General features: G+C 42.5%; 1 protein-coding gene across 2 annotated transcripts in view; it reads left to right on the forward strand.

Annotated features, from left to right (window-relative positions):
- PIP4K2A (phosphatidylinositol-5-phosphate 4-kinase type 2 alpha) overlaps window positions 1-20,569 on the forward strand; it is a 165,655-nt gene that overhangs the window by 135,586 nt on the left and 9,500 nt on the right. Inside the window, exons 6-7 of one of the 2 annotated variants that reach the window (XM_079770645.1) lie at window positions 1,466-1,504; window positions 16,102-16,215. In XM_079770645.1, coding sequence (XP_079626771.1) covers window positions 1,466-1,504; window positions 16,102-16,215 — 153 coding nt within the window. The remainder of the gene's footprint in view (window positions 1-1,465; window positions 1,505-16,101; window positions 16,216-20,569) is intronic. The other variant, XM_079770646.1, reaches the window with a different exon arrangement.

Raw genomic sequence — 20,569 nt, forward strand, 5'->3', positions numbered from 1 at the left:
CAGGTTTTCCTTCACGAACGATTCACACTGTCCATCTTCATTTGGTGGGTCAGTGCCCCCCTGACATATCCCCAAGAAACTTCGAGCACTTTCCCTGGGCTGGCAGCAGGGTCTCTCAGACCTACCAGGCCGGGGAGTGCTGAGCACCAGGAGGATGGAGAATGGACCGGGGGAGACTCCGGCCTGGTCTCCGCTCCCTTCCCCAAAACAGGCGTCTCCTCAGACTGCATCTCCTCATCTGTGAGTTACACACATCCTCATCAGTGCCTAAGCTGCTTAAATGGGAGATGGTTATGGAATAAAAATTTTGATTTTTTTTAAAGAATAGCCCATCTAGAAGCTACTTTAATTCCCCCCCAGTCATATGTAAGTTCTGTTAATGATTGGCTAATGCAAGTATTCCAGGGCAATACGTGGCTGTGTAGGAGGTAGTCAGGTCAGCGAGTCGCTCCCTGACCCTGTGTAGTTCGGGTGTCCAGTGCTGAGGGGGAGGGAGAGAGGGAACTGGTCTGTGATCCTTCTCCAGCCGATTATCTGGTGAACGCCGAGCATTAACTGTGTGAGGCACCGCAGTGGTCACTGGGGAACGCCAAGCTTAAGCAGTTCTTGTACTGTCATAGTTAGGAATTCACTGGCCATTTGTTTCCCAACTTTTCTTTCACTTTAAAATCTTCCACAAACAAAGGAAAATTCCTCTGCTGGAACTCCACCCCAAAGCCCCCTGTAAGCATCTGAGATGGACTCGGTCGTCCGGGACCACCCCGAGCCCGGAGGCATCGATCTGGAAACCAGTGCAGTAGAGGGGAGATTGCTGAGATCAAGCGCTGCGTTTTCTTCCTCTTTATACCTCTGTGCCCACCCCTGGTCCCTGGCCCGGAAGGGGTGCATGTAAAGGTGTTGTGAAGGGATCTCTAAGGGGAAGGGGGACAGAAAGCACCACAGGGGTCCCTCTCATAGTAACTGAGGAGAACGTGATCATCAGTAACTAAAACGGGAGCGAGGCAGTCAGAGGGCGAGGACGGGCCCACATCTGGAAGACAGGATGCGGGATAAGAGGCATCTGACGCCCCAGTGGTCGCTGCGGCCAGCAGGTAGCCCGCTTCACCTTTGAATATCATTACACCAACCATTTCTGGCCATTGATGCAAAAAGGAGAGTGTGGTTTTGATCCAGTGTTTAGTAAGTGACCGTCCCAGTGATCGCCTGATTTCCAGCAGGGAAACAAGGACCAGGGAGAAGGCAGCACAGGTGACGTGACAGGGAAAGGCTCGGAGGGAGTGGACAGGAACACCTGCAGACCAGGCAGAGCAGTGACCAGGCAGGGGACAGAGCTCACGCAGGACGAGCGCCAAAGCAGAGCTGGCGCTCATTTATAGTCGTGCTCTGCCCTGGGACGTTTGCACATTTTAAGCATGAAATACAGGGCCTCTCACGTGCAAGCTTTTATTGTTTCTTTGTGTTTCAGGGCTCTACAGTGGCTAGAGAAGCTAGTGACAAAGAGAAGGTAAGTGCCCTGACATACCCCTCACTATGATCCTAGGGGCGTGCTCGAACAGGACCTCTCCTTTCATCCTTCCTCTGACTTCCGCCACTGTGCTTTTTCCTGTGTGCACCAGAGAAGCACATTTTTGAACTGGAGTGTTTCACTTCACCTCTCTTCCTCAGATCAGCTGTCCATCCCTCTTGGCTGAATAATGAAGTGGTTATTAGTTTCAGTGCAGTTGGAAGAAACAGTTCATGTGCAATGTGGTCTTGAAAATGCCGCCGCCTGCGCAGTAACTTATGATCAACACTGGCAGGCACAGCTCAGCAGCAGGGTCCTAACCCTACACTTGACCACTGAGTAGCCGGGTGTGACCTAGCAAGTTTCTCTGCCTCTGTGCGCCCCAGTTTCTCACCTGTAAAATGTTGACTTGCATTAGCTTTACACTCCTTTCCAACTATAAAATGTTCAGATTTGATTCGAGTATTTTTCACTTAAAGAATTAGGCAGGAGACTTTGTCTTTTTATGTTTCCCTGAGTCACTGGACAGTAGGAAATTTAAAGTACATTTAGTTTATTATGCAAGATTATAGACAGATTTAGCGTCAGTCAATTTGATTAAGAATTTGGGAAGTGCTTTGACTGAAATTGACATTGCTTATATGATAGGCATCTCTATACTCTCAGTCATTATTCCTCACCTTGAGAAGTGTCTTTTTTTTCTTCTTTTTTTTAAAATAAACCATCTGAAAGCTGGGGCTCAGGTTTTTGTTTTTGAAATTAAATTCTTTCAGGATGATATAATTCAGTTCTGTTTGAGTTTTATGGATCTGGAAATCTAGTTCATTCAGAAGGTTTGTGAATGTCTCTATGGTTACTATCCTAGCTTCAGGGGCTAAAATAATGAACCATGCAGATACATCTAGCAGGAGATGTATTAATAGGAAGTAACAGTGTCATGTGATAAGTACTTCCATAGGAAGCACGTAGCAAGAGCGCCTGACTCCAGCTTGGTGGGGCCAAGAAAGGCTTTCTGGAAGAGGTGGCATGTAGAAACTTGAAGGATAAGTAGGAATTAGCCAGGGCAAAGGCCATCAGAGCAGCATGCGCATGAGCACAGGGGGGGTGTGCTTGGTGCTTTAGCTGGAGGGTGAGATGGAGCCAGGAAGCTGGACCAGTGGAGAGGCTGTTGAAATAACCCAGATGAGATGTTGATCTGAGCTAGGACATTGGAATATGATAGATTACAGAGCAATTTAGGAAAAGAACCCAGAGATTGAATGTGGGAGGTGAATGGTTCCAGGGAGCGTGTGTGGAGGGAGGGCGGGATTAAGGGTGGCTCCCAAGTGTCTGGTTTGGATAGTTGGGTGTTGATTTCACTGTCTGGGAGAGGGAGCAGAGTGGAAGGAGTAGTTTGAAATGTCATGTGGCATCAGAACAGAGGTGCCCAATAGGCATGAGAGGCTGCAGAGAGTTTTGACTGGAAGAAATGGCCTGGGAAACCTCATGGGAAGGATGATCAGCAGACAGGGAAGTCGATGAGGTCACTCGGGACGAGTGTAAGGAGCAGGAGGAGAAGCATGTCTGGAGCCGGCTCAGAGGGACATCATCATTTATGGCTGATGGATAAAGGAAGAGAGACTTGCAAAAGATCAGCCAAAGACATAGGAGATGACCCAGGGAAGTCTGGATCATTTTCCGAGTATTTATTAAGCATCTGTAATGAGCAAGCGTTTTGCCAAGCATTATGAGAAGTGCCTCAGTGAAAAATGCCCCCTCTCTCATGAAATTTGCACTCTTAATATTGTCCCAGAAACCAGAGGGAGAGAACTTACCCAGTATCGGATGCTTCTGCAAGGTTAGGCAGGATGAGGACTGAGTGATTTATTATCAATTGGACTTGTCAACAGGGAACTCACTGGCAACCTTCCTTGTCAGTGACAATGGGGGGTGGGTGGGGGGGTGTAGCAGAAGCCAGATAGCAGTGGGTTAAGAAGAGAGAAGAGGAAAATGAAATGGTAGGTCCTTCTTTGACCACTTGTGTGTTTATTGTACAGTAGTGAATATATTTTTACACTTCCAACCTCCACATAAATCACTCTGAAGGCATCGGCTTTGGCCAAAGAAGCAGAAACAGTGGACTGTCGGCTTCCCTGTTGCTATGACTAAGCATTTCTTCCAGGTGTCAAAGCACTCAAGTAGGGACTTAAGTGTTAGTCCATGAGAAACTCAGAGGTTTCATACTATTGGGGTTTTCTCCTAGGAGCAAATCGCTAGACTGTTTAAAGGGCCCCCCAGACTTTTCAGCATCGTAACAGGAAGCCAGCCCCTGAGTAAGAACTGTGGATGTGACGGCATCCAGCATTCCTTGTTGGTTGCTCTGTTTTCACTTCATTCCCAAGTCCCTTGAGACCTTTGCTAGCGGCCTTTATTCCTCTGTTTTCATCGTTTGGATGTCTTCAGGACTCATCACCAAGGACTGGGTCCGCTTTGACAATAACCAATGCCGAGAAAGACAGTTACAGCTAATGGAATGGCTGTTGCTGAAGTCTGAGTTATAAAGCAAGGACCTGCGTGAAGGAAAGCCACAAGTATTTGATGTCCTCATAGCTGTAATATTTCCTCAGAAGCAGAACTTTCATTTACCTGTCTTTCCCTCCACGCCCAACCTGGGGGACCCCATACTTTCCAGAAACCCATGGCGTTCACCACAGTTCCGCTGCCCGCCTCCCCAGAAATGTTTAGCCCTTTATTGGCATAGGTTTCTGTGAAAAAACAGGAGGCTATATGATTTCTTTAACAGAAACCCTTTCCTGAGAATAATGCAGGGTGCTTTTACCCTCTTTGTACTTTGTGCCAATTATTCCTCAGAACATCTCCTTTGGAGGGGGGCTTGGAAAGGCAGAGACAGGAGGGGCCTTGAGAGACCCGAGTCCAGTGCCCCCCTCCCACCTGGGACAGATTTGAGAGGGAAAATCGAGCTCCCATGCTGTTTCACACAATTAGCGGCAGAGGAGAAACTTTATCTTAATCTGGGGCTTATTTTTTTTTTTAATGTTAATCTCAATATATTGGGAAGTATAAAGGTAAGTAATAACAACTGACATCTGTTCAGTGCATACCAAGTGCCAAACACTTTTAACTTTTACATGAATTTGGGTATGTGATCCTTACAACCACCTTGTGAGGTCGGTGCTATTACTGCTGGTACTTCCTTTGCATAAATGAAGTTACTGATCAGGTTGAGTGACTTGTCCAAGGTCCCATAGTTACGATGTGACTGGAGCCGGGGTTCCAGCCCAGAGCTCACCTTTCTAACTATGCTACATGTGCTACTCTAAATGTCTGGGAGTTCTCTCTCCTTTATTTAAAGGACATATTATCAAAAATACATATGAGCCCGGCCAGCATGGCACATGCCCGGGTTGCAGGCTTGAGCCCCAGTGTGAGGTGTGCAGGAGGCAGCTGGTCAATGATTCTCTCTCATCATTGATGTTTCTATGTCTCTCTCCCTCTCCCTTCCTCTCTGAAATCAATAAAAATATATATTTTTTTAAATACATATGAATCCTATAAATCATAAAGATGAAGAAGGAAATATTCACTATACTAACAAAAACATTATTTTGGAGTTAAATACGGTACGAACATTCTGAGTTTTGATTTAACAATAAAAAGTAGTGAAATAAATTATTTGGTTTCATACTCTGTTGGCAAAACAGCCCATTCCTATTTCCTCCATTTGTGGAAAGCAGGCATGTTTGTGGCTGCGTCCCACGTCCCTATAGCTGACACTGTGTACATTACAGTCACCTACACAGTCGCCTGGGGAAGGATTGTGCTTTACTTTCTGGGCTTGGAATTCATGAAAGCTCTTCTTCCAGAAGAAGAGGTGCCTCAAACCACGCCCTGTCCTAGGTTGTAAGTGCTCCTGGGAAGGGCCAAGAGATAGTCTCTGGAAGATACGGAATGTGAGAGTAATTAAAATTGGTAATGGATGGAGGACAGTGTGCCTGCAATAGGAGATGAGGTCTCTTGGAGATGGCAGCCACAATGAGGTAACATTGACTCAACTATAACACACAAAAACAAATGTATTAATGGAGCGGAACTCATAAACCCATTGGGTTTTTAAGTCCCCCCCAAATTTTTGCACTTCTTTTTTGCACCAATGATCAGGTTTTCTCTCCATGATCAGTTACTATTTTTTACTTGTCCAGAAAACATGCTATTTTTTGTCTTCACAAATAAAACTAAATTTTATCACTGTTATCTTAATTAGAAATATTTGGAAGATGGCTAAAAATATTTGTTTTCTACATGAAACCAAATGATTTGTAAGAATATTATTTCCATTGCTATCATTGTGTAACCACGTTCTCTACAAAATGGTTATCCTGGTGCAGAGAACAATTTTCATAGAGAATCTCCATCAACATCGCTTAACTCATAATCTGGTTCTTTGTTTTTCTTCATTTGACTCATTATAACTGCTTTAATTCCCTATGCTTTTAACTTGGTGACAAGTTTTAAAACTGTCATTTCAAATACTTAGTGATATAGCGCAGACAAGCCCCTTCCCTTCGATTTCAGCTTGACATGTAATTAGTATGATTTGCATTAGCATAATAATGAAGGTGAAACTGAAGGAAATAAAGAAGTTATATTCCAACAAAAAATGGGATCACTTTCATGGCAACAAGTATCAGAACATGCATGTACAGATGTCTTGAATTTAAAAAAAAAAAAAGTAGAACGGCACTTTTCTTTTTTTTTTAAACCGTTTTCAAATTCTGACAGCTGCTATGACTTGTTTTATTCTTTCATTCTTTCCTTTTTAATGGAAGGGCATCTTCCATTCACAGCTCCAGCAGTTTAGCCTCCTCTAAATGAGACAGAGAAATGCGAATCTCCCTGGTGGTCGATCTTTTCACAGCTGCGCTGCAATTCCAGTGTGACATCAAATTAGTAATTATAGCTGAGCGAACTGCTTTTTACCAAATGACAGCCTTAGCATGCTGCCAGCAAGCAAGCTACTCAGCAGGGAATCCGGGGAAGTAAAAGAAAACATAACTGGACTCACTTGATTTCTGAGGGATTTGACCCGACTCTTTAAAAAGCCCATGTTTTTGAGAAAGCGAGTCCTGGGGATTTACACAAATATGCATTTTGTTCATCGTTCTGCACAGTTCTTCTCAAAACTCATGTCTGATTTTATTAGGTAAAGTAAAGGCTGTGTAGTGGAGTCAGAGGGTCCCAATAAGAAGATTCCTTTTAACATATAACCTTCTCCCTGGAACCCATTTGAAAGAAAACAGCTGCCCTGCAATTGGCATTTGTATAACTATATTGGCAATAATCATTGTTGACACTTTGATAATGGGCTACAACAAGCCGCCTTGTCGATTCTTAGGCATTGTGAATTGCACTGGCAATTAAGTGACTGTCACCCTCGCTGACATTTTACCTATTACTGACTGAAGGTTCAAGGAGAATTGATTGTTAATACCCTTACACCGAAAAATGCTTTCCTGAAGCAGTTTTCAGCATTTCTTTTGTGATCTTTAAATTGTTACACATTATAATTAATTACTACCTCTATCTGGTTCTTCAGGCTGCAGTTAAAGGTAACCGAACGAGTCGCGATGCCAGGCTCGGAGCGCGGGGCACAAAAGCACAGCCGCCTGTCCTTCTGGGAATCTTTCTTTGGCCATCAGCTAAAAACTGCTTCTTCCTTTCCCCTGTTTGCGGATGGTCATTTAAAGGGGGGGTTGTCCAGGTTCTAGGCCTGGCCCAGTGGATGCTTTAGCCTTCTGTAAAATTTCTTTTCTTCCAAAGTGGAAGCGAATCACTTCTGCTTGCCAGCCACTGTGAGGAACACCTCCCCAGACACCCAAAGTACAGGGGAAGTTCCCCCTCAGAGCAGAGGCAGGGCCTGTTCCTCAGACCTCACATGAAAGGCAGCGCTGGTAACATCGGCTCTGTGGCCCACAGATGCTTTATTAAAGGGGGCTTTGGGAGAAAGACCCCAAACATAGTGTTAGGGGCACTGAGTCCCAGCCCCTGCTCTGCCATTAATGGAAGTTTGGGGTCTGGGGATAAATCATTTGACTTTGTCCTCACTTGTAAAATTAAAGGATTTGGTCGTATCATTGGTCCTCGTACTTCCGTGTTTATAAGAATCTCTGGTTTCAAATGAAATGTTCCCCTCCTCCGAGGTGCACCTCAGCTGCAGGCTTGACTTGGAGAAGTCCTGGAGTTGGCAGCCACCAAAACCCTGTCTGTGTTAGGTATAGGCTAAGGCGATTGCTGTTACTAATGGAAAAAATGTTCTGAACCATCATATTGTGTCAGCAGATGTCTGAGCAAGCCTTCAGAGCCCTCTGATGTAAACCATAGGGGTTATTCTGGGAGTTTTAAGAGTCAGTTCATTTGGAATCTCTCCCAACTGGAAGGAGCCGTGTGTGAAAAAGAAAGATCACATGCACATGACTCGTGAGCATCTTCCTGATGACAGCGATAAACGCCTCAAGCCAGTCTGTATAAAGTCTCAATTGCCTTAGATTAATTTTTTCACTTGAATGAACTCAACTTAGAGATCCCAAGCACACATGGAGCAGTGCTGTCAGATGTGAGATTTTTTTTTTTTTTAAGCTGACAGCTCTTATCCGGTTAGTTCCAGAAAGACTTGGAGTAGAGAGAAGACTTCCAAAATGTAGTACGTTGCCTGAATTTAAGCCACGCTGCTGCAGATGTATAATTGTTGAAGTAATAAAATTATGATGTCCACTGGGTTAGTATTAACCTAGAAACTATAGGACTTAGCAAACTTGTTAAGTTTTCAGATTCTAAGATTTTTTTAGAGTATCACCATCGATGTCCATGCAGCAGAATCTTCCGATCAGATTGTAACCATCTATTTTGTGGATTTTGTATGCAGCTTAACTACTTTAGCACAGCCTGTGGAGGAAAACCGAACTGCCACCTTTGGCATGGCCACTTAAAGAGCCATTATGTTCTGAAAAGTGTGACAATATTAGAAGAGGAATAAATATCACTTTTTTAATGTTAGTTTGGAAATTTTAGGGACGATAAATAACCAGCAGCTGTGTTCTGCCTGCCTTAACAGTTCCAAATTGCAAAAATAGGTTAGGGCTCACCCAGTTTTGTGCTTCTTGATTGTAGCACTGTTTATTCACAAGTATGTTGAGATATGTTCTCTTTCTATATTTACATATAAAACGATCACATTCAAAATAAGAACTCGTATTCAGGTGCTAGTCACAAATGTACGCATTCTCCTTGTGGAAATTATAAGTTATCATTGAACTATTGGATCGTTTCCCAAGCCATGAACTTGTACAGACATTCTGCTTACGTTGTTAAAGGAGGTTGTTGTATGTGCTTTTGTGAGAAAACACCTGTAACCCCTACTATTTCTGTATGTATTTGTACCCATGTTCACAAATTTGCCTTTTCATGTATCAAATTTGTGGCTTGGATATTTTTGAGAAGCAGAACTGATTTTATTATAAATCTCTAACATCTCTTATTACCCCAAAATTGATACCACATATATTCAATCAAATTATCGTTATCCTAGCTCCAATGTCAGGATTACCTAAAATTCTCTCCCTTACAGAAATATTTCTGGAGTATAGTTTCTAAGACTTTTATGAAGTTTTTCTTTTGTTTTGTTTTGTTTTTTTGGCAAGCTTGGTGAAAAGGGATTTAGTCTTTTTGCAAAGTTTATTTTCATTTAGGTGAGCTTGTAGCAACAAGTAAATCAGTTCCTAACATGAGACAGTAATTAGTACATATTTTTTATGTTGTGTATTCAGCTCCAAGTGTCACAACATGGCCCATCAAAGGGACACCAAGCAGCAATCTTTGACATCAAGGCTTACAATTAGACTTCTTTTAAATGGGTTGCCAAATGAGCACATCGAACAAAAATTCATTTCTTTCTGAAATACAAGTCCTTTAATCACAGGGTACTATGCTGTGTATTATCCTTTGCATTGAAACCTTCTGGTACCAAAATCCTGTTTGCGTTAAACACTCAAGTGTGACAGGAGTACAGTTTATCTCCCTGCTAAGGTTTCCATCCACACTAAAAAAAAAAAAAAATTGGTTCTGTAGGCTATAGATTTTGGCTCTGTGCACTTCAAATACATGTATTTTTTCCCTATTGTTAATGGCCATTTAAAATGTAATAGGCTATTTTTGTATAATTTAATGTAATTGTAGAATGGTGATAAAAATTCAGTCTCATATTAGTTTGAATTATGTATATTAGAAGTTATGTTTTTGAATGTGAATACAGGTTTCAAATATCTGTGATTTTTTTTAAAAGTTTGAGTCATCTAAAAGTTAATTAGATTTTAACAACTCAGTAAAATAAAATTTCTGTGTAATTTCTGGTTTTACTAACTTTTAAAATGTCCAATATTACTAAACTTTGTGAATATGACAGCATTCAGACACAACACACAGAACCTAATGAAATAAGTAAACAGATTAATTTCCATTTGAAACAAATAGAAAATGTAAATCCTTTTGATAAGCATTTATTTTTTGTGTGGTTGGTTTTCAGAGAATCTGCAAAATTTTCAGTGATTGAAAGTGGTTATTAAAAGTGCTAAATATTTTTATGTTAGAGGGGGAATTCCAATGCCTTGTTTTATCTCCTCTCCGCCTTTCTGTTGGGAAGAGTGGAGCTCCGTGCCTCCTCTGCCTCCCAGAATCCGCGGCTGCTCTCCGCCTTCACTCCTGGGTCTTTGCCTGCTGAGCTGGCCACATAGCACATGTTCATTTCTAAAAATGAGAGCTCTAAACTTTGTAGCTGTTAGTTCTGCATATTTCTTTTTTATCTTAATCCTGGCCAAATCTGTCCTTTAAGATCATGTAGATTTTTATTGAGCACTGGGGAATAAGTAACTACTTATATTCGGAAGCATTTATACATTTAAAATATTATCTTCAGACGTTGGGTATCTTCAAGCTCTGAGGCAGTTGTGTAAATCTTAACTCTGTCGTCGATGCTCATTCATGTCTTAGTGACATATAAGTCATTTTGATCATGACCAATATTGTTACATAATGTGCTTCTTTCTATTGAAGAATATAGACTTGCTGAGGAACAGCCTATAACACAGTGTTTTAAAAGAAACCAAAAACTTTTCACCCAATAATGTAGTTACAGAAAGGGAGAAACATGTTATACTGAAACAGTTTTCTTTTTACCCCTCATAGCAAGTTATGTTCCCAATGAGTTTATTACACTATAGTACTTTGGTTAATGTTTTCTGGCTACAAGATTTCAGTTAGTGAATGTTTGCTTTAGGCCAGCAAAATAGCATTCACTAAATTACCCATCTTATGATGTACTCACTGAGGAAAACTACCCATGGAAAATTAAGGTAAGACAAGAGTCAGCAAATTTCTGTCTTTGGCCATATATTTAAAATTACTAAATTTTATTCCATATTATTAAATAGAAATTTAGATGTTTTATTACTCTAAGAAGTTAATTTACCCACTTTTTATTATTATATAGCAACATTTTACTCTCATTAGACTCTCAATAAGGGCATTTTCAGTGAGGTTTTCCGATTGGAGAAGCTTTGCAGTGGCCCACAGAGGTTCCTCTAGCCAGGACAGTTCACAGGGAGGTTCCGAGAGCAAGGATGGAGCAGCACGGCAGGGGGTCAGAGCCTCTGGCCAGTGTCGCCTTTAATGCACCTAATGCACCTCTATGTCCCCATGTCTGATGCAGGGAAATGAAATAATGACCTTGCACTTGTGTGTGGTAGGTTTGTGTGCAGCAGGGAAAGAAAGTATCTCCAAAATGTAAAGACAATATGTAGAAAATTCATGTGAGACGTTTGTGACTAACAATAAAACCTGAAAACAAAGGAAATGGTAAATATGGTCTAGGTTATTGGTATCCCAAGTTTAAAGAGCTTATTTCTTTAAAAAAGCAGGAAGGATAAAAAAAGGATAAGTCTATTCTTCACTAGTAAGAAACACACTATTTTAACAATATCGGTTATGGCTTATGTGTAACTAAGACACGAACTAATATAGAGCGAGTTCTTATTGCCAAGCACTGTATGTTTTGTTTCATTTAGTTCATATGCTAGCCCTATTAGGTAGGTATTACTAACTTCCCATTATATAGATAAGGAAACTGAGGCCCGGGCACATTAAGCAGCTGGTTCAGTATATCACAACTAGTTCCATATACCAACATGTTTGTTTGTTTTCAGACTTGCTCTGGATTTAGCGCTGATGAGCTTTACTCTAAACACTGCAAGCCCCACTTGGGACCATGACCAGCAAATAGCAAGAATAACCCTCCATGTGGCAAGCACTGCCCTAAGCTTTTTACACACATGAACAGTGCTGATTGCTAACCCCAATTAAAGATGAGGCAACTGAGAGGTTAAGTAACTTGTTCAAACTCACACAGCTAATAACTGGAGGAGCTGAGATATAACCCAGGTGGCTGGATCTAGTCTGTGCTCATAACCTCAGGCTTCCGTCTGTGTCCTAAGTTGAAGCCTGGACTGTGGTCTGGCATCACCCGGCAGGAAAGTGTGAGGGGTATTCATCTGCTAATGTTACCCAAACAGTGGAAGCAGGACGGCTAAGTGGCAGGAGGAACGGTGTCTCTCTGCTTATGCTTGTAGCTGTGTTTGTGCGTTTTCACGTCACATTGGTAGAGATGGATGTGACGTGAAATGACCTCATGCAAAAGGGACAGTCACTTTGCCTCGTGAACCTGGGGCTGTGCTGAACTCCACAGCCTCACTCCGCCAGCCAGGCCTGGGAGCAGCTCCCGGGGCCCAGGCGTAGTTGCAGCCCAGGGCTGGGCCTGCTGCCGAGGTGGCACAGCAGGGCCCGCCATGCCTCGCCCTCCTTGGCATGTGCCGTGCGTGGTACTGCAAGTCCCCCCTCACACGTGGAGGCTCCCAATCTACAGGGAACTGGCAGGAGAACTTAATTCCGAGTGAATAAATAAAGACTTAACCTGCTATCACTTTAGAAAGGTTGCTGACTGCTGGCTGGACACCAGCCTTGGAGAGTCCACAGTTAAGAAGTGTTTCTGACCTGATGTCTTTAGCTCCAATGGTTTGTTCCACCTCCCGGCTGGCTCTGCTTTGAACTAGAAAGAGTAGGAAAGACACCCATTAAGTAACCAGACCAGTGACTTTGAGGCTTTCAAAACACTCCTAAGTGCAAGTAATCCAGTGTTGCAAAGCAAAGGGCAGACGCCATCGCTGCCCACGGTGGTTTCCGGGCTGCTTTGCAGGCATCACCTTTGCCACCTTTGTGGGCAGCGTGACACCGCAGCTTTAAGCTTATTAATTCATAGCGTAATAATTTTCATCTCTTTTTGTAAATGGAGTTTTAAATATAAATGTTGCTCAGAGAGAGCAACTATCAGAGGGAGCTTGACATTTTTTTAAAAGGTAAGCAGGAAGGTTTTCTTTTATCTTTGTCATCTAGTTCTTAGTAGAAAAGAATGGCTGATTTAAAGTTATTTTTAAAAGAAAATATGTTGTATGCACTATCAATCGTTAATACCAGTTTTATTTTGGGGTTTGTTTGTTTGTTATTGATTTTTAGAGAGAGGATGGTGAAGAGGGAGAGAGAAACATCGATGTAAGAGAGAACCATCGATCGGTTGCCTCCCTCACCTGCCCTGACTGGAGATTGAACCTGAAACCTGGGCATGTGCCCTGACCGGGAATCAAACCTACCACCTTTCAGGGTGCAGGACAACGCTCCAGCCAACTGAGCCACGTGGGCCAGGGCAATACCAGTTTTAAATCCATGCAATGTAGTGAATGCTTATAAAGATGATGGTGAAGCTGATGGTGATAATAAGTGCCACTCCCTATTTACATTTGTCACTCAGGTTTTGGTTGAGTTTTCAGAACAACTCCACTTTAGCCAAGTGACTACGCGTCAGACAGCCTGGGTTCCCATCTCCGCATAACTGGCTGACCAGGCTCGCCTTCTGGGCTGTGAGACCTTGTTAAGTTGTGTAATCTATGTAAGCTCAGTTTCCTCGTCTTGTACAATGAGCTTCAGAATGAGAGTTAAGGTGGTTGCAGGGAGTAAATGAGATGAAGCACTTAAGTAAACTGATGCACGTTAGGTGCTCGTTAGCACGGGCCTAAGGTTGCTGCTGCTGCTGGTGCATCCCCATTCTGCATATAAGGCAACTGTCTAGAGAAGGTCCAGAAACCCAGCCCTGGTTCCTGGCAAGTAAGGGGTGGAACCAGGATTGGAAGCTCAGGATTTAGGTCTCCAAAACCCTGGTGCTGCTAAGTGCTCTGCCATCCCAGACACAATGGGGTGGGTGTTTTTAGGCCAGTGTTGGATTCCTCTAGCAGCTGCCCTGCTGAGGCTCTACCTTTGCCTCTTGAGCCTTTCAATCGTATAAGCCCTTACGTCCACTTAGTAGTGTGGTCCTGGGTGTCCAGAGTGTTGCTTTGCTGGTCACAGGAGGTCATGCTGCTGGGGCGAACCTGGGCTGCGTTCATCTGCATGAATGCGCCTGCTGTTGCGACACCTACGGAGGTGTCGTGTACTGCCTTCGGGTGTCTCTCTCACACAGAAAGGCCCTCTCCCCTTCTTTTTTACACATGTAAAATGAGTTGTGGAGTTAAGGCAGATATCTTGCTTTTAACACCCCCCACATACACACCCCAAAACATAGAAATGCCCAGGTTGTCTACCTGGAGAATCACAATCATTCTCCCTCTCAGTTTTTGTGCATCCATCTGTCTTCAACCCCTTTTCCTAAGGCCCTTCCAGGTTTGTGTTTGTGGCAGGCCTCGCTGCCCCTTGAATGAGCTTGTTAAACTCCAGATCCCGCATTTCTCCTCATGGTGTAACGTCATTGTGTTTATAGTTCTCATGGAAGAAGAAGGAAGGATCCAGTGTGATGGATTGAAACATTTAACATTAATGTGCTCTCTTTAAGTTTAGGGTTTTCTTTTACATTTATTACTTTATTTTTAAATTATTAATGACAAATTTAGGGGATTTGGCCCCTCTCGTGTTTCTGTGGAGAAAGGTGCTGTGTTTTCATTTCCTTGAGACTCTATGACTCGCCATAAAAGTATTTGCAAGTCTCCTCCCCCTCTCCCCAAGAATCGTGTTATTTCCCTGTACATTTTATGTACTTAAGCTGCCCGGTTTTCAGCCCACTTGCTTTTGTGCCTTTAGACTAGAAATGTTGACCTGCTCATCTTTGCATTCTTATACATGAATTGGATCTTTGGATTTCTGAGCTTTGCTATACCTGTTTTGTAAGAGTAATTATTTTGACAGTAGCTATATCAAATTCAAAATCGCAAAACTGTTCAAATTTTCTCAACATTAGCAAAGCTACCAATTTAGACTTACACACTATATAATGTGTACACATAGATGTGAGTAGTTTACACATGTGTGTATACCTTATAAAACAGGGGGGAAGTGAGCAGAGCAGGCGTTTGAAATGGTAGTAATGCCCAGTGAGTTTTCTTTTATTGTTTGGAATAAGGGGGGGTGAAGGGATGGGGAACAGAAGGAGAATATGTTCTTTTCTTGGATTTTTTTTTTCATATAGTTCACACTATGGAAAAGAGAACCATTCAGGCATTCATTAGTATATTAAGAAAGAATATATTATGTTGGATTCGTTTCAAGTGCAAGTAAGCTAGGTTATCTGAAAGGAGTGGGGAGGAGTTTTGAATGATCTTGAACTCTCACAAAATGCAGGTTTTACAAAGTTAAATAGAATTATCCACACTATTTTAAATTTATATGCCTGTATTATCCTACAGCACAAGCTAGCATTTTTTCCTGCTTGAGACCCATGTTTTCATAGCCGCATTATTTTGTGTTGTATAACCTAAGTCCAGTTTTAGTTGCCAGCTCACCACCCTCTTGTTTATTTGTAAAGGGTAGAACTTCATATCCGAATGTTTTATGCTAAAATAATACATTTCCCTTTGAAATTGTACAAATGAAAACACAATTTCCTTCTACATGGGAGTAGGCAGGCTTGGAAGGGCAGATGGCTAATCTCTGGGTACATAGTCTCCCCGACTCAAAAATTAGATACGATTATGGATGGTGTTTTTCTGAGACAAGATAACATGTTATTTGTAACCTGACCCCAGCAAAGGCTACCCAGAACGTGTTGGGGATGTGCAGTTGGGTTGTACCAGTAAGAAAATTGAGGGTTCCTGACAATTCCAAGAATACAAATTCTATACTTAGAAGACTTCTTGTAAGAAAGTGAATCTAAGAAAGCAGTCATGTTCATTCCTAAGGAAACCGTGAGATCTGTTACAAAAGCCTTATAATATGGTGTATATCTCACCCTCCATTCCTAGTGGGAATGCTTCCAGCAGCCATAGCTCACTAGTGCCCCCTTGCGGTACTCAAGCCACCTCACATTTGTGCCTTGGGTAAGACCCCTGTAGTGAACAGGGCAAACAAACTCTGTTTCCAGGAGTAGAAACTTAACCTCCAGGGTTAGCAGGTGTTGGTGTTCTCTAGAATAGATCTCACTCAAGCTTCTTTCTCATTCTTTTGTTCATTTGTTTTAGGCCAAAGAACTGCCAACTTTAAAGGATAATGATTTCATTAATGAGGGCCAAAAGATTTATATTGATGATGACAACAAAAAGGTGTTCCTGGAGAAACTGAAAAAGGATGTTGAGGTAAGGAAAATCAATATAGTGGACAGTCCCATTGTCTGCATGTCAACATGGTTGGGTTTTAGGAGCTTTTTAAACCATCTATGTAAATCCGCAACCAAGGCAAAAATATATATTGTACATTATCAAAATCAGATATAAACAAGTGTATTTCATATGTGATATGGTTTGAAAAGAAGTGTGCTGGTTCAGCAACACCCTCCTTTAAGTGACGAACAAAAAGAAAGTACCTACTGTCTTCTGCTGATATCTTCACCCTCTGGTTCCCATGCTCTGTGTCTATGGGGACAGCCTGTGTCTATGGGGACAGCCTGTGTCGGTGGGGACAGCCTGTGTCTATGGGGACAGCCTGTGTCGGTGGGGACTGCCTGTGTCTGTGGGGACAGCCTGTGTCTGTGGGGACAGCCTGTGTCTGTGGGGACAGCCTGTGTCGGTGGGGACAGCCTGTGTCGGTGGGGACAGCCTGTGTCTGTGGGGACAGCCTGTGTCGGTGGGGACAGCCTGTGACGGTGGGGACAGCCTGTGTCTGTGGGGACAGCCTGTGTCGGTGGGGACAGCCTGTGTCTGTGGGGACAGCCTGTGTCGGTGGTGACAGCCTGTGTCTGTGGGGACAGCCTGTGTCTGTGGGGACAGCCTGTGTCTATGGGGACAGCCTGTGTCTGTGGTGACAGCCTGTGTCTATGGGGACAGCCTGTGTCTATGGGGACAGCCTGTGTCTGTGGGGACAGCCTGTGTCTGTGGGGACAGCCTGTGTCGGTGGGGACAGCCTGTGTCTGTGGGGACAGCCTGTGTTGGGGGGACAGCCTGTGTCTGTGGGGACAGCCTGTGTCTATGGGGACAGCCTGTGTCTATGGGGACAGCCTGTGTCTGTGGGGACAGCCTGTGTCTATGGGGACAGCCTGTGTCGGTGGGGACAGCCTGTGTCTGTGGGGACAGCCTGTGTCGGTGGGGACAGCCTGTGTCTGTGGGGACAGCCTGTGTCTATGGGGACAGCCTGTGTCAGTGGGGACAGCCTGTGTCGGTGGGGACAGCCTGTGTCGGTGGGGACAGCCTGTGTCGGTGGGGACAGCCTGTGTCTATGGGGACAGCCTGTGTCTGTGGGGACAGCCTGTGTCTGTGGGGACAGCCTGTGTCGGTGGGGACAGCCTGTGTCTGTGGGGACAGCCTGTGTCTGTGGGGACAGCCTGTGTCGGTGGGGACAGCCTGTGTCTATGGGGACAGCCTGTGTCGGTGGGGACAGCCTGTGTCGGTGGGGACAGCCTGTGTCTGTGGGGACAGCCTGTGTCGGTGGGGACAGCCTGTGTCGGTGGGGACAGCCTGTGTCTGTGGGGACAGCCTGTGTCGGTGGGGACAGCCTGGGTCGGTGGGGACATCCTGCTGTAGTTAGAGCCCATTCAGACTGAGTTGCGGGGAGGGGAATGACTGCATTCTATCAGGCAGCAGAGCATTTCAAAAACAAATGTTTAATAACTATTTGAATTTGGGGTTTTCTTCATCAAAACCACATCTCAGTATTAGTAAATATAGCCTCAGTCCCTTGATGCCTTAATATTTTCACCAACCTCTCTGGAACCAGTGCCATTAGGCCCATGAAGCCAGCTGTACACATTCCAGGAACAACTCAAAGGCAGTTTGGACACCAGGTCTTGGGGGATGGTTGTGAAAAATAAAACGGTATGGGGAAATGGGCTTTAAGTCTATGATGGAGTTTTCTTTTTAAATATTGTTTTAAGAATTAAAGATACTATATCCTTTCCTTTTCTTCTGTTTATTGTAAAGGCATTGCAGTTCCCCCACTGGACTTTCTTATTGATTGTTTTAGAAATAAATTCAGGAAAAAAGCTATTTCCTTAAAATGGGTTCGGTTACAAGACAGTTACTAAGTTTTTCTGATCTGTTCCTTTTGTTCAGATGTATGTGTGTATGCTTTTTTTTTCTACTTTGAAATACAGTTCCCCTCATACCAGTACAAATTTGCTACTCAAAGGTTTTGTGGAAAGATTTCCTTTTTCATGTCATTAAACAAAAACAATTGAAATGAGTTGAGCCACAGAATGAATGTCATGCGTTAGATCACAGTTGCCATGAAGGCAGAAGCAGTATTACATTTCCTTTTCACCTTCTAACATCTCTTCCATTGCAAAACACTCAGACTGACCAAGTTAGTTTATAATTATTTTTAGATCATAAATATTTTAATTTTAAAATTTACATTATTTTAACCTACATGGTGTATATGCTTCTTTTAGAACCTAAATATTGGTGATTTGTGAAAGATACAAGTGTCTACTTTTAAAAAGTAGATGAAAGTGTTTGTTTTCATCATATAACATTTTTCCTCCAGTCTTTCATTAATAAGCATTTATTGAGCAGAGTAGAGGGGACTAATGGGGGGAAAAGGTGACATCTGTAATAAATTTAAAAATAAATAAATAAAATGTAAAAAAGTAAGCATTTATTTTTCCTCATTTGTCAGTGGTTATTATTAAAATGCATATTAGTTAAGCATTTCCCCCTTCCTTCGGGGTCAACTTGATCTAATTGATAACTAAGTCCCATAGGCAGACATACACTCTTGGATTTTTATTTATTAATCAGCAAATCTTTGATCTTGAGAATAATATTGTTTTAGCAATTATGTATGGTAAATTGCCCTTAGGGTTAACTGTGATCTGCCAAAAAATTGTCTTCTTTTGTTCTGTTGGCTGTATATCACTATATGGTAGATTCCAGAAATAATGTAACTGAATCAGTCCAGATTTAGAGTTGAATTACATAAGGGTCCTCTTAGTCCTTTTGTTGTCTCTAATAATGTCGCTGATTAGAGGATTTGGATAGTTTACATGGCTCTCACACTTAGCTGTTTTGTTGAAATGGAGGCAGGGCACAAAGCGTTCTTTCATTTAAAAAAATTCTCAATGGTTGATAACAGTGTCTTTCGTTTTCAAATTCATGCTGAAGCATCATTAAATTTTTAAGCAGGTAATTATGGTGAAGTAGCTTGACATCTGATCTTGACAATGAGGCTAGAATATAATCTAGCTTATTTTTTTCATCAGTTCCATGCCTTCTAATTGAGCTGACTGCCCTGTTAGTTTGAGTTCAGTTTTTTAGAGGCCAGCGAATGGGGTGTTTTTGGTTTTAACTAATTGCTTAAAGTAAAAGATGAATATATTACAGCTCAATAATCTAGTTTTGTTGAAAAAAGTAAAGAATTGTCATTTGAGACTAGCTGCTTTTTTTTTTTTTTCACTTGAAATCCTGTTTTATTCATATGCCATGAAAAGTACTTTTAGGTCAGATAGCTTTGCACATGATTAAATGTGTGTGAGCCTTTTTCTCCAAAAAAAAAATTTGCCCTATGGAGAGTGAAAATCGCTTTTGCCTTCTGACCTGCTTGTCGCCAACTCTGATCATGCGGGTGAAGAGCCAGAACTGGTCTCTCCTCTCATCGGTTCACGCTGGGATCCAGATGTCACACAACGCAAAACTGTGCTCTCCCTGTGGTGTCTGGGAAGGCCCTATCACAGGACCTCTCAATCTTGGCAGTGGTGGGAGGGAGAGGTGGCAGCCAACATTTATAGAGCATGGAGAGCCTGAGTCTTTCACATTATCTTTCACTCTTATAACAACTCCTTGAGGGCGAGTGCTGCTATTATCCCAGTTTATGGGTGAGAAATCTGAGTCCAGAGACACTGTATATTTGCTCAAGCACAGGCAACTACTAAATTCAGTCTGGGGTTTGAGGCTGACAGAGGCCACACTCCTAAACTGCTCTGATATAAAATGCAAATTAAAAATGGTTGCGAGCACAGATGAGACTTTGTTTTCTGATAAATGCTCCAAAGGAGGATTATTATAACTTTTAACAAGTAATAAAACATAACTCTTAAATATAGCTGGTTAGAACTTTAATTCTATGTCATAGATGTGCAGAGGTAATTCAGTAAAGCAAATGTGTTCATGAAGTCAACAAATTAAGTGAATTTAAATCCGTTGTGAAGGGAAGTTTATTGATGGCTCTTTGCCACAAGGGTTTTTAGGAAAGTTTGTGATTGGGCTAGTAAAGATCTGAGGAAGATACTAGTTCAAAGAAGTGGCATAATGGAGAAATAATTATGAAGAAATCAGATTAGATGGGATATTCTGAGGGAAAAGGAGGAGGATCAAAGATCTTCAGGTAATTATTAAGAAATTGGAAAGGAGGAAAAGCAGGGGACCTAATGATTATAAAGATTTAAAAATCTTCATGCTTTGAAATCTTATGTACTTTTAAAAAATCAATAAATTTGGGGCAAAGCATAAAGGGATGAACAGAAACGGAGCAAATGTGCTAAGTTCTTTATGTTAGTTGAAG

This window comes from Cnephaeus nilssonii, assembly GCF_951640355.1.
Source record: "Cnephaeus nilssonii genome assembly, chromosome: 1".
NCBI lineage: Eukaryota > Metazoa > Chordata > Mammalia > Chiroptera > Vespertilionidae > Cnephaeus > Cnephaeus nilssonii.